General features: G+C 47.6%; 2 protein-coding genes and 1 pseudogene across 5 annotated transcripts in view; 2 read left to right on the forward strand and 1 right to left on the reverse strand.

Annotated features, from left to right (window-relative positions):
* The window catches only part of Ppp1r13b (protein phosphatase 1, regulatory subunit 13B), a 73,235-nt gene extending 67,935 nt beyond the window's left edge, over window positions 1-5,300 (reverse strand). For 2 of the 4 annotated variants that reach the window (XM_039112418.2, XM_039112417.2), the window contains exon 1: window positions 4,847-5,300. In XM_039112418.2, the coding sequence (XP_038968346.1) occupies window positions 4,847-5,146 (300 nt within the window). In that variant the 5' untranslated portion in view covers window positions 5,147-5,300. Of the gene's footprint in view, window positions 1-3,939; window positions 4,209-4,846 lie in introns of those variants that run through there. The other 2 variants (NM_001395106.1, XM_008764939.4) reach the window with 2 other exon arrangements.
* LOC134479259 (atherin-like) lies at window positions 3,424-8,470 on the forward strand. Its single transcript, XM_063262709.1, has one exon. It carries the CDS (start codon window positions 3,557-3,559, stop codon window positions 4,301-4,303), a length of 747 nt encoding a protein of 248 aa, XP_063118779.1. The 5' UTR covers window positions 3,424-3,556; the 3' UTR covers window positions 4,304-8,470.
* Window positions 7,220-8,812, forward strand: C1h15orf40-ps2 (similar to human chromosome 15 open reading frame 40, pseudogene 2; annotated as a pseudogene).

Here is a 14,300-nt window from a genome sequence, read left to right on the forward strand (position 1 = left end):
TATTATTTGGTGACTCTATTTAGAGTTCTTTCATATATGTGTATATTTCAGGAAGATTTTAAGAGTAGGTTCCCATGTGGTTTTTGAAATGGCCTTTAGTGTTAGTGGTCTCTCTCCATATTCCCTTCTTGACCCTCCTCTGCCTTCCCTCTCTCTAATCCTACTCTTCTAGTTTCCTGTCTTCCCACAACACTACACTCTAGTCCCCTTCCCTGGGGGAGCCTTTCCTCCTTCCATAGGCACCTGACTCTGTGGACTGCAGCACACATTGAAAGCTCCAGATATAAGAGAAAACGTGAAATGTTTGTCTTTTGATATCTGGGTTACTTCATTTGGGATTTTTTTTTTTTTAGCTCCATCCATTTACCTGCAGTTTTCAGAAAATAATTTTCCTTAACAGCTAAGTAAAAGTCCACTGTGTAAATGTCCGCAATGCATCCATTCATCAGCTGATGGGTACCTAGGCTGTCTCCAGTCGGGTTATTAGGAGTGGAGCAGCAGTGAACGTGACCGAGTGAGGCTGTGTAGTCCTCTGAGGTTATTAGGGAAAACATCTCTAAAGGGTCATCCATTGACAGAGAAGTAGTAATTAATGACGGGAACATAATATAACTCGTTTATAAGGGAAATTTTCAAATCCAACTTTAAAAAGAGGACGTTGCCAGGTGTCGTGTTACACTCCTTCAGTCCCAGGGTTCAGGAAGCAGGAGCAATCTCTGAGTTTGAGGCTATCCTGGTCTACAAAGCGAGTTCTATGCCAGCCAAGGCTACATGGTGAGACTTTTGTTTCAAAACAAACATCCCCCCCCCACACACACACACAAAGTAGAAAGTCACAGTACTTTTTTTTAAGTTTTATTTTCTGACACAAGGTCTCTTGATGTAGCTCTGACAGACTTGGAACTATGTAGGCCAGTGTTGCCTTGAACTCACAGAGATTCTCCACTTCCACCTCCCAAGTGCAGGGATTAAAAGTGTGTGCCATCACATCAGCCCAAAGTCTTGGGACTTTACACAAACGAACAGATGTCTTTTACAAAGACTCTGTCTGATGGGAACTTGGCCACTCTTCACTGATTTTCAGCAGCTGAGATCCGGTGCAGTACACAACCATCTGGTCAGTTAAAAGTCACCAGAGACCATCAATACACCTGTAAGTCTCAAATCTGCATTGCCCAACCTGTTAACCACTACCTACCTATAGGGGACAATGTATCAGTCCACTTGAAGTGTATCAGTCCACTGGAAGTATGCTGTAAATGTATAGTTTCAAGGGATTCACACAAAGTTTAATTTAAAAAAAGGAACTTAGGAGGCAGAAACAGGCGGGTCTCTGAGTTTAGAGAACCTTCTAATCTAAAAGAACAGCCGAGGCTACACAGAAAGACTATCTTGAAAACAACAATATAAAGTCTACCATCATATTGATGACTTAAGGGGTCACTTTTTAAAACTATAGTTCAGGTGACCAGTGAGATGGTTCAGTGGGTGAAGGCATTGCTATCAAGCCTGACAACCTGAGTTTGATCCCAGAGACCCATCTGGTGGAAGGAGAGAACCTTCTTCTGTAAGTTATCTTCTGACCTGCATACTTAATGGTGGTACTGTGCATATACAATAAATAAATGTAATTTTAAAAGTATAATTCAGATAAACACAGTTAACAAAAGGGTATGAAGAGAAATATTTTGGTAATTTTTATAGGACCTAGGATATCTTATACTGCATTTAATCTCAATGGGTATTACATTTTATCTGACAGTCCTGCTGCTTTTTACAACCACAGAATAAGAACCGATCTTTCTTTGATTATTCACGGTGATGATCCACATCAAATATACAATAAAGCCAGAAAAATCACATCTATACTTTGGATACATAGTGTAAGATATCATTAAGAAAGAAAGATGTGTTCTTAAAAGTTGTATTAAATTTACAATCTCCACCTGTGTTAACAGAGGAAGGACTCAATCATACAAGTAGTATCTTTAAAGGTAAAGAAAACACAAAATAAAAGACATAAAAGAGGGATTAAGAAAAACACCATCGGGGTTGGGGATTTAGCTCAGTGGTAGAGCGCTTGCCTAGGAAGCGCAAGGCCCTGGGTTCAATCCCCAGCTCCGAAAAAAAGAACCAAAAAAAAAAAAAAAAAAAAAAAAAAAAAAAGAAAAACACCATCGGTTTCTCAAAGTCTCTTTAAACAAAAGCAGTTTTAAACTAATAAAAGATCTGCTTTAAAAAGCACTATTTGAGTTTTTAAAGTAAACATCCCATTCTGCTAAACAAACATTTTAAAAACAAAATTTGTTATTGTAGACTGGCAACTCCAATTGCATGGATAGAAGTAAAAATGTCTGAGCCACCATATGGAAAAGTAACCCAAGGTTCCTAACAGGACATTTATAATTAAACACCATACAATGAATCATAAAAACCTGCCAAACATTTGATAATCTTCAATATTATTATAGTGTGGGTGCATTGTCACGGTAACTTTCAGGACTTCACTGAAACGGCTTTCAAAATTCCAAAATACCACAATACCATCTCGACATTCAGCCAGTAAGAAAAAGGAGGAAATAAGGTATATCCTGTAGAGATTAAAATGACAAACTGAAAACCCAAATCTATATTTAAAATGTAGTACGGCATGGCATTCTGCTTAGCACTTCTTCAAAAACGTCCTGGTTGATCTTTAGGATCATACTTCAAATACTGATGAGTTCTTATCCCCATTTTAGAGGTAATTCAGGCTCAACTCTGTCAAGGACACAATGCTTAAAAGTTCCAGAACAATCGTTTGACCCCCAGCTCTGATGCTCACTTAATGCTCTTTCCACTAACAGACAAACGGTTAAAAACATGTTTAGAACTCAACAAGCCTAACACCAAAGGATTTAAGGATCAAGTAGGTCAAACCTTAAAACTCTAAAAACACCAGGGGTTGGAATCAGCTCAAAAGGGGGGAGAAGAGATTACCAAGAAACAGGCAATTATTTCAAGGGGGGAGGTGGCTTATAAACTAATCAGCTGGGTGCAGCATTGCAGAACGACAGTATTCAAGTAAAAACGCAGAGAGACATATTTCCCCCGTTTCACGTAGGCTTCAAATTTTTTCCCCTGTGGATCTGGGATATATAAACTCAGTGGTAAAGCACTGGCCTAGCCCTGCAAAGCCCAGGTTTGATCCCCAGCACTTCAAAGAGAAACGAACAACAAAAAAAGCATTGTGTGTTACTTTATTAGTCTGAGATTTTTACTGAGTAGGCACTCAAAAAACAAGACGTCCAACTGGGTGCAACCTATGTCACGTTTTGTTTTTTTTAAACATCAATTAACGTATATACTTCACAAAAAGCCCACTTTAAAGAAATGAGAATTCGGCGTCCACCGCGGCTTGTATCGCACGCAGGTAAAGGAAAAGGCAGGGAAGGTGGCAACCCCAAAGACGAACGTCTTCCTAGCCAAAAGCATCCTCAAGAGCAGGACAAAGGCTCCAGCGACACACAACCCGCTCAACCTTAAGGGCACAGGGACATCACGCCAGGTGGAGCAAATGTACCCACGGGGAAGCCTCGACAAGGAGACTCCTAAGATGGCTCTCTCAATCCACGCACGGCGTGCGTTCCACCCAGTGCAGGGGAAACGTGAATTCCGAGCGTGCGAACACCGCACCCGGGTGTCGCCGCGAGGAAACCGAGGCACGGGTCGCTGGCCCGGAGGGGCCGTCCGTATGCGCTGCAGCCCCGGGGCAGCCGACAGCCCCGCGGAGGCCGCTCGCCCGGTCCGCGACCCCGCCCACGCTCGCCCGCCTGCTGACAGCCGCCGCCCCCACCTGCCCCTGCGCCCGCCCGCCCTGCGCGCCCGCCCGCCGCTTCCTCTCTGCCCGGCCCGCCTCGTGCGGGCGCCGGGGAACGCGGCGCCGCCGCCCGCACCCACCGGCATCATCGCGGCGCCGTCCGCCGCGCCCGCGCCGCCTGACAGGACGCCTCTCCGGCCGCCTCACAGGCCGCGCACCCGCTGCGGCGCCCTGCGGCCCGGCTGCGGCGAGGCGGCAGCTGCGGAGAGCCACGCAGCTCTCGCTCGTCCTGTCGCGCCGCCCCGCGAGCCGCGTCGCCGTCCCTCAGCCGCCACCGCCGCCTCTGCTGAAGCCGGCCGCCTTCCGCCACCCACTCGGCTCACCCCCGCAGGCTGCGGAGGCCCCGCCCTACGCGTCGCTCCCCCACCCGCCTACGCCACCCATGATTGGTCCGGTGGGGGAGGCGGGATAAAAGGGCGGGGCCTCTCCGCCGCGGCCAGGTGAGAGCGCGCTCGTGCGCGTCTGCGCTCTAGGAGGCGGGGGGAGGGGCGCGCTGCGGACGCCGGCCCCGCCCCCTCTCCTGCATACCAGCTAAGGGGGCGTTGGGGCTCCGAGGGACCTCCGAACCTGGAGTCTATGAGACTTCGGCTCAGAGTCACTTCGGACGAATAGGGAAGGGCAGAGAGGAAAGGGCGGCTGGGTCCGGCCCAGAGTCGCAATCGGAGGAGACTCGAACCTCAAGATCCGAGAGGCCAGTGGCGAGCTGGCTACAGACCAACTCTGACCGTAACATACCGCCCCTCATGTGTCCAGAGCTATGTAAGGCCACGGGCCAAAGCTATGAGGTGGGCACAGGGTGTCCCCGACGTGTCTACATCAGCCGATTGCAGACTGCTCAGTGCCCCGGGCCGAGCCGCAGGGACTTGGGTCTCTGCCCAGCTTCCACCGCGGACTGAGCCATTGAAACCTTCCTGGACAAGACACAGGCTCTGAGCCTCAGCCCTTCACATGATCCATCCCACGACTAAAGAAAGGGCCCATCCCGACCTGTGTCAGTATCCTTGGAGATCCAGCTGGAACGTCCCAGGGTAGGGTCCAGTCTGCAGCTTCAGGGCCCAGGTCTGTCTTCAGAACGTTGCTTCCTTTGTCATTCTTCCCTCCAGCCTGGGAGCCTTCGCGACAGAGGCTAGAGCAGGCCCCAGAGCAGACCCTCAGCAGAGGCTGCCGGGTGGGCAGGCACCCTTTCTGAGTACTCCAGGTTGCGCCATTTGCCTGAACTCTGACAGATGAGACGCAGCGGCTGATGAACTGCACCGGACTTAAACTTCCATGAGATTCCAGAAACATGAAGACCCGCTGGGTGGCCCCAAACACAGAAAGGGTAGATCACCTTGGGAAGTACCCAAGCTCTGGAGAGGGCAGCAGTTGTTGATCAGGGGCAGTGGATAGCCTGTCTGGTTAGCTGAGTGGCGGGAGGCTGCTGCTAAGTGGGGGCAGAGGGAGGGAGGAGGCCAGAGTTACACCAGCCCCCTTATGGGCAGCCACGACTGCGCTTAAGAGGCCACGGGGGTTAGTGATTGAGAGCGTGGACTTTCCAGTTGAACAGACTCGGTTCCACGCCACTGCTTCTGACACACCCTCGCTGTGTGCTCTTAGGCGAGCACATCTCTGTCATAGGATGTGGTAGGATAATAGTACCTCTCTGGAGGAAGCTCAGGTGTGATGGATGAATACTTCCTGAAGTTTGTGGCATGTGCCAGCTGCCCTGTGAGTTCTGTAGTTACTTATCGTTAGAAAGCAGGCTTGGTGTGAAAATGTCCCCAGGGTTCTAAGGCTGAATACATATGGACCATGAATAGTCAGTCAGTGACACATCCTTTCTGGGAGCAGGATTCTGAGAGAGGAGGAAGTTCGGGGAATGAGTGATTTTTACACCAGATGTCAAGAGACCTGGGCCCCGATTCCAGCTCTGCTCCATTTCCTGCAAGGTCTCAGGTACCTCATACCCTGGGCCTTGCATTTCCCTTCTGAAGCAGAAGGCGGGTTAGAGTCTGAACCTCTGGGCCCTTCCAGTCCTGATGTACTAATGTCCACATGCTGGGTAGGGGGATATGCTGACCCACTTAGGCCGGACAAAAGACAAGCCCAGAAAACTGTTAACTCACTCTCCTAAGAGCATCTTGACTACAGGTATGTCTGTTTTTGCACAGATTTGATCTCCAGAACCCATGTGGCTGCTCACAACTCTCTGTAACTCAGTTCCAAGGGACAATACCCTTTTCTGTCCTTTTCGGGCGGGCACACAGACATATACAGAAAAACAAATCTAAAGTTTTATTTATCTATGTGTAAGGTCTGTGTTACTGATGCACACATGCATACATTTATGTATAAGGTCTGTGAGTGTAGATGCACGCATTCATACATTTATGTATAAGGACTGTGTGCATTGATGCACACACACACATACATTTGTGTATAAGATCTGTATTACTGATGCACACACACATACATTTTATGTATAAGGTCTGTGAGTGTAGATGCACACATGCATACATTTATGTATAAGGTCTGTGAGTGTAGATGCACGCATTCATACATTTATGTATAAGGACTGTGTGCATTGATGCACACACACACATACATTTGTGTATAAGATCTGTATTACTGATGCACACACACATACATTTTATGTATAAGGTCTGTGAGTGTAGATGCACACATGCATACATTTATGTATAAGGTCTGTGAGTGTAGATGCACGCATTCATACATTTATGTATAAGGACTGTGTGCATTGATGCACACACACACATACATTTGTGTATAAGATCTGTATTACTGATGCACACACACATACATTTTATGTATAAGGTCTGTGAGTGTAGATGCATACATGCATACATTTATGTATAAGGTCTGTGTGTGTGGATGCACACATGCATACATTTATGTATAAGGTCTGCAAGTGTAGATGCACACATGCATACATTTATGTATAAGGACTGTGTGCATTGATGCACACACACATACATTTGTGTATAAGATCTGTATTACTGATGCACACACACATACATTTTATGTATAAGGTCTGTGAGTGTAGATGCACGCATGCATACATTTATGTATAAGGTCTGCGAGTGTGGATGCACACATGCATACATTTATGTATAAGGTCTGTGTGTGTGGATGCACACATCCATACATTTATGTATAAGGTCTGTGTGTGTGGATGCACACATGCATACATTTTATGTATAGGGTCTGTGGGTATTGATGCATACATACATACATTTTACGTATAAGGTCTGTGAGTGTAGATGCACGCATGCATACATTTGTGTATAAGGTCTGTATTACTGATGCACACACACATAAGGTCTGTGTGTGTGGATGCACACACACATACATTTTTTCTAGAGGAACCTTCTGGGTCCTCTAGAAAAGCAGCAATTGAGGACTCTTCCGCCATGCTGCCGCCTTCCGTGGCACCTGCGAAGTTGTGATGCTGAAGCTCCTTGTAGGTCGCTGTGCTTGGCCTCTACTAGACTCCTGTGTGGTTCCACAATGCCTAAGAAAGCCGGTGCAACAAGCAAGGGTAAAAACCAAACCAAGGAACCAGAGACACCACCTCCCCCTACAGGGCCTGTAGCAACTGATTCTAAAGGCTTTGTCACCATAGCCATCCATGCCAAACCCGGCTCCAAACAGAATGCTGTGACAGATCTGAACACCGAGGCGGTTGGCGTGGCCATCGCGGCACCTCCGTCTGAGGGAGAGGCCAATGCGGAGCTCTGTCGGTACCTTTCCAAGGTCTTGGACCTCAGGAAGAGTGACGTGGTTCTGGACAAGGGCGGTAAATCTCGGGAAAAGGTGGTGAAGCTCTTGGCCTCTACAACTCCAGAGGAGGTCTTGGAGAAGCTGAGAACAGAAGCTGAAAAAAAATAAAGGCGAGAAATGGTGTGTACTTCCTTGTGGGCTCTCATGAGAGTAGCGGGGCCACGCAGGAAAATGTACATCGGTGCCTGGCCATGGAGAGAGGAATACATAGATGAAGTCAGACTAAATGAAAGGAGAAAATATAAATCTACAGACTCTCAAATCCCTCACTGTGGGAGCTGGGGAGACAGCTCAGTGGTGAAGAGCGTTTGCCGCTCTTCCGGGGATTCGGCTCAGCTCCCAGCACTGACACTGGAGGGCTCACACAAACTCCGGTTCCAGGATGTCGCCATTCTTTTCCTGGCCCCTGAGGCCACTGCAGACCTGTAGTTCATACATGTGCATTCCAGGCACACACACTAAGTAAACCTTTAAATCCCTGAGTGCAGACAGCCTGGAATATATCACTCTAACTTCATGGGATTACAACGGACCAGCTACTGTCCACGATGGAGCTCCTGATCTGCAGGCATTGGGAGATGAGCTGAAGATCACCGCACAGAGGATGACGGGAAACCAACTCCCCGGACTCCAAGTGAAGTGCTTCTAGCCTCGTAGCTCCCCACAGTGTTTCTGGAGTCCTGGGGTCTTCTGATCCTGTTTACAACTGGGAAAACCTTTTGTACTGCTTCTATTTTAAGGTTTTTTTAAATGCAAAAGTGTTTACTTTTTATCTTCTAATGATCATATAGAACATTTTGTGGAAAAGTAAATAATCATGGAGACGTGTAACTTATTGTCAGTTACTTTCAGAACCTTGTAAACTTTCAAATCTAGAAGTTCTTAGGAGTCTCCAAAGATCTTAAAAGAGTCAAGAGGTGTCTAGAGCAATGACCAGCAGTTAAGAGTGCTTACGCTCTTGGAGAGGACATGAGTTCAATTCCCAGCAACCCAACATGGAATGACTCACAACTGCCTGTAACTCCAGTTTCAAGAGATCCAATGCCTCTGGTCCGAGGGCACCCACAGCCATGTATGCATACACAGACACATACCTGCAGAGATAGAGACAGACACATACATAATTGAAAATAACTTAACAAATAAAAAAATTGATAAAGAAAAAAAAAAAAAGAAAAGAAAAGCAGCAATTACCCGTAACCGCTGAGCCATTTCTCCAGCACCCAAGCCTTTTACCTTTACCTGCAGAACTTATGGGCACAGTGTCTTCCAGGATTGCCTCCAGGCAGTATTTACCAGGCCAGGTTGGACAGCATGTCCTTTTGGTCCCAAAAGTCACACTAGTGTTCAAGTCCCATCTTCTTGTACCTCAAAAAAGACGTTTATAGTTGCCACCCTCTTCCCCCAGACTTTAGCATCCGCCAAGCTGCAACCATTTCCCACAGCACCTGGAACACACACACAGATTCACCACAAACCCTTTAGCATTTCCCATTATCTACACCAGGATCGGTTCATCAGAAGCCCCCCAGAATCACATTAATGGTAGATTGCAGGCATTGGGGGTTATAAGGTGTCCATATTGTTTAGAGATGTGTCCCAGCACGTGTGAGAGGTCTAGGCTACAGTTGGGTGTCAGAGGGACAGAACAAGGCAGTGAGGAGCAGCTGAGCTGTAACTGGTAAATTCTCAGTTCGTCTTAAGTCGGGGTGATGAGTCTGTGGGGTGTGCTGTACTCTCCTCTGTTCCGTACCTTTCTAGTATTGTGTACTAAAAATGGTTAAGTATCCTTCAAAGCAAATTAAAACTCCCTTGAGGAAAATTAGCATATACTCACATTTGCATAATGAAATTCAGGGAGGGTTCCACCGAACAGGAAGAATACAGGAATGCCTGCAGGTGAGGATGGGGACTGGGCATACCAGGGACAGATATAAGTCACACTTGGCACAATTAGGTGGCTTTTGTTTTTTTTTTGTTTTTGTTTTTTTTTTTTTTTTTTGGTTCTTTTTTTCAGAGCTGGGGACCGAACCCAGGGCCTTGCGCTTCCTAGGCAAGCGCTCTACCACTGAGCTAAATCCCCAACCCCGGCTTTTGTTTTTTAACTAAGTCTTATTTTCAGAACAGTTTTAGAGTTGAATATTTACACCACCTTTGCAGCCGCTCTCACACTTACAGGGTTTGCATTCCAATAAGCACGCCGACATGGAACATGTCATATGGGGAAGGTGTAGTCCGTGTACCTGTAAGCTATCGCCTCAGCGGTAATCAATAGATCCCCAGAGTACCACTTCCTGGTGATCGCACAGCTGACTGGGAGTTACGACTCTCCGGTTGTCCCAAGTCATTGCAATGTACCGATCCCAACACTAACTGCCCACACAAAGATCAAAGTCCAAAATGTGAAATATGGTTCCGACTGAGCTCACATCTCTCTTGCACCACCATAAACAGCCTTCAGTGAAGCCGCTGTAAGGTGTGGCCCTCTGTAGACTTTTCCTGCCCAGTTTCCTCTAATTATCACTATTATTCTGAGGGCGTGTCCATGTCTGTGTGAGTGCCTGTGGTATGTGAGAATGTGAAGTCCCATGGCTGATGTTGGGTATCAGCCTCAGTTGCTCCCCACCTTATTGCTCCTAATTATTTTTAAATTTTATTTTATGTGCATGGGTGTTCCCCCTCCATGTAGGTCTGCGCACGCATGTGTGGTTGTGCCCGTGGAAACCAGAAGAAGGCACGAGATCCTCAGACCTGGCGTTACAGATGGTTGTGAGCCATCAGGTGGGTGCTTTGACTTGAACCCAGGTCCTCTGGAAGAGCTCCTACCTGCTGAGTGGTCCCTCTAGTCTCCCATTTTAGTTTCTGAGACAAGGACTGGGACTGGGTCTGAAGCTCATTGGTTCTAATAGACTAGCTGGCCGTCAAGGGTCTGCCTGCCTCTGTCTCCCCAACACTGTGGCTGCAGGCGTATGAGTCTGTGCTGGCTTGGTTTACTTGGTTTTTGGTTTTGTTTTGTCTGTCCTGGAACTCACTCTGTCCACCATGGTGACTTTGAACTCAGAGATCCTCCTGCTTCTGCCTCCTGAGTCCTGCTGGGATTAAAGGTGTGTGTCACCACAGCCAGGCTCTGTGTCCTGGTTTTTACCTAGGTGTCCTAGTTTGCTTTCTGCTAACAGCCCGAAAAGTGTTTATTTCTGCTTAAAACCTTTTGAGTCCACCATGATGGGAAGTCAAGGCAGGAACTTAAACAAGAACCTGGAGACAGGAACTAAAGCAGAGGCCATGGAGGAGTGCTGCATAGACTTACTCTCCATGGCTTGCTCAGCTTTCTTGTATGCTTCAGGGTCACTTGCCCAAGGTAGGGACCACCCACAGTGGGCTGGGCTCTCCCACATCAGTTAATAATCAAGAAAATGCTCACAGGCCAATCTGAGGGTCTTTTTCTCAACTGAGGTTTGTTCTTCCCACATGGCTCTAACCTGGGTCAAGTTAACAAAAGACTAATCGGGGCACGTTCTGTAGAAGGTTCCTCTTTGGCATGTATGAGATGTTTTTTTTTTTTTTCTCATGATCAGACTGAATTAGGGGTTTATTTCAAAGGAAGATCGTAGAAGCGGCTGCCACTCTTGTCATGTGATAGCAGGGCATAGACTGTCACCAAAATTTAGCCTTGGATGTGTTCATTTTTATCACTTGGTTGCCATGACATTTTGTTTGATTTTTTTTTTTGAGTCAAACTGCATAGTAAGATAAATATTTTAAAAATTTAAGACATGCATAGCTTACTGTGGTTACCATGGGAAATACCACATACAGAACTGAGTAACTTAGACAGCAGAAATAGGCAGAAATAGTTTGAGAGGCTGGAAGTCCAAAGTCAAATTTAAAAGATGAAATCCAAGGCAGGGTGGGTTCTCCAAGGCCTACCTGTGGTCTTGCCAAAGGCTGACACTAGCTGTCTCTTCTAGAGTCTTCTGTGTGTTCACGTGCGTGTTACTTCTCTCTTTTTATAGGATGCCAGTCATAGTTGGACTGGGGCCCAGCCACAGAACCTCATTTAGCCTTAATTTCCTCGTCTTGCAACCACAGTCACATTCTGAGGTGTATTAAGGTGAGGACTTTTGTATCTGACTTGGGGGTAGGCACAGTGGAACTCATAAGACCTTTCTAAGCACAACCTCTTTGGGGGAGGTATTTTATTTTTTATTTTTGTCTTTTTTAAATTGGATTTTAAAAATTTATTTACATTTCAAATGTTATCTTCTTTCCCGGTTTCTTGTCCATAAGTTTCCTATCCCCTCCCCTTCCCCCTTCTCCTATAAGGGTGTTCCCCCACCCATCTACCCACCCCTTCCCACCTCCCAACTCTGACATTCCCCAACAATGGGGGGTCAAGCCTTGGCAGTACCAAGGGCTTCTCCTCCTATTGGGCCCAACAAGGCCATCCTCTGCTATATATGCAGCTGGAGCCATGGGTCAGTGCCTGGGAGACCTAGTTGGTTGGCATTCTTGTTCTTATGGGGTTGCAAGCCCCTTCTGCTTCTTTAATCCTTTCTATAACCCCTCCAATGTGGACCCTGTTCTCAGTTCTATGGTTGTCTGTGAGCATCCGCCTCTGTATTTGTCATGCTCTGGCAGAGCCTCTCAGGAGACAGCTATATCAGGCTCCTGTCAGCATGCACTTCTTGGCATCCCCAATAATGACTGGGTTTGGTGGCTGCATGTATATGGGCTGGATCCCCAGGTCGGGCAGGCTCTGAATGGCCGGTCCTTCAGTCTCTGCTTCAAACTGTCTCCGTATCTCCTCCTATGAATATTTTTGTTTCCCCTTCTAAGAAGGGGAAGAAGCATCCGCACTTTAGTCATCCTTCTTCTTGAGCTTCCTGTGGTCTGTAGATTGTATCTTGGGTAATCCGAGCTTTTGGGCTAATATCCACTTATCAGTGAGTGCATACCATGGGTGTGTTTTTGTGATTGGGTTACCTCACTAGTTCAGCTCTTCCCATTCCTCTCCCGTGACCCAGCAGTCCACAAGTGGCTACCCCATGCCCTCCCCCTTTCCTTTCCCAAGGAGACAGGCCCAAGATCATCTACCTCCCCGTGTGACCTAGCACGTGGCCAAGTCTCTGTCAGACCTCCCTTCCAGCTTCTGAGGGTAGATCTCACTCACTTTCCCAGACTGCTGACCTCAGGGTCACCCCATCATGACCTCCCTTAGACATGCCAACGTCCCCTTCCCTCCCAGGGCCCAAGAAGCCAATTCAGTCAACACGTGTCCTATGAGCTAGGCCCCAGTGGCCTAACTTCAAACAGGATAGATGAGGTTCCTGTCCTCACAGAGTGCATATTCCTGTCAGGGGAGAAGATGTTAAATGCTGGCAAATGTGCTTTAAAGTTATAAAACCAGATAATGTGACAGAGATGGCTGTTCTGCCAGTAGAAAGTAGCATCCGAGTCGGTAGCTGAATTCCTTTGACATAGCCTTGTGAAGTTCCAGTTGAGGAGGAGGGGGTGTGTAGTCAGGGCTGGGGAGCTCTATGGAGGGTCTGTGGAGCATGGTGAGCTCAGGTTTAAGTGTGTGGCCCAGTCTGGATGTGTCCTGAGGAGATTCCAAAGGAGTAGAGAGACCAGATTTATATTTTTCAGTGCCCAGGGACAGTTAAGAAGGCTAGCTGGCCTGCTTCAGGAATGGAGGAATACTAGGGTAGAGAAAGTGGAAAAGGAGGTGGGGAGTGGGGTAATTTAGGGTGTGGTTTGAATGGTGGGACTTGGGGAGGGTGGGAGAAAGGCTCAGGATGGCCCTAAGCTTCTGTTCAGTGCTGGGGGCCGAGCTGGGGGTAGCAGATGTAAAGGGAGGCTCAGTGATGACATCAGCATTGATACTTTGCAGGGCTGGCCTCTCCTTCCTTTGTCCAGCATAAGCCTGCACCTAAACCTGCCATCCTACCCACACTTCATCAGGAGCTAGCCTGGGCACTTCATCAGGAGCTAGCCTGGGCACTTCATCAGGAGCTAGCCTGGGCACTGGCCCCACCATGCTCACTTCACACGGGTTTCCTGCCCTTTCCCCTCAGCACGCTCCCCTCTGACTTCCAGAAGTGGGCTCCTAAACAGGAAACCAAACCCAGCCCTGTAGTTGTAAACCCTGAACATCTACCACAGTCCCAAGACTGGGCGGCGGGCGGACCTGGGCTGGGAGAACAAAGCTCCTCAAACCCTGGGGATCCGGTCTCTTCCACCAAGGTGGACAGTAAGGCTACCTCATCAGCACCAAACCGGTCTGCTCCTGATCAGTGTGTGGTAGGGGTGGCAGAGGGACAAAGGCACCCTGGCTTCCAGGAAATTTTCACAGTAGCTGGCTGTGAACCAGACTTCTTCCTGTGGCCATTAAGAGTTCGTAGGAAGGAAGTCAGCGGCGCTGGCATTTTTGGGAGTTCACAGGCCCCAGGAGTGAATTGGTTGCTATCACTCTACACTAAATGGACTCTCCCGTTTGTAAAGTTGTCAAGTCTGTTTGTTGCTTTTTCAACCCGACCTAAGTTAGACTCAGCTAGGGAAAAGGAACCAGAGCTGGTTCCTCTTGATTGAGAAAATATTTTCATCAGATTTCCTATGGGCAGTCTACAGTGTGTTTTCTTGATTCATGTTTGATGTAGGTGGA

Source organism: Rattus norvegicus, chromosome 6 (genome assembly GCF_036323735.1).
Source record: "Rattus norvegicus strain BN/NHsdMcwi chromosome 6, GRCr8, whole genome shotgun sequence".
Taxonomy (NCBI): domain Eukaryota; kingdom Metazoa; phylum Chordata; class Mammalia; order Rodentia; family Muridae; genus Rattus; species Rattus norvegicus.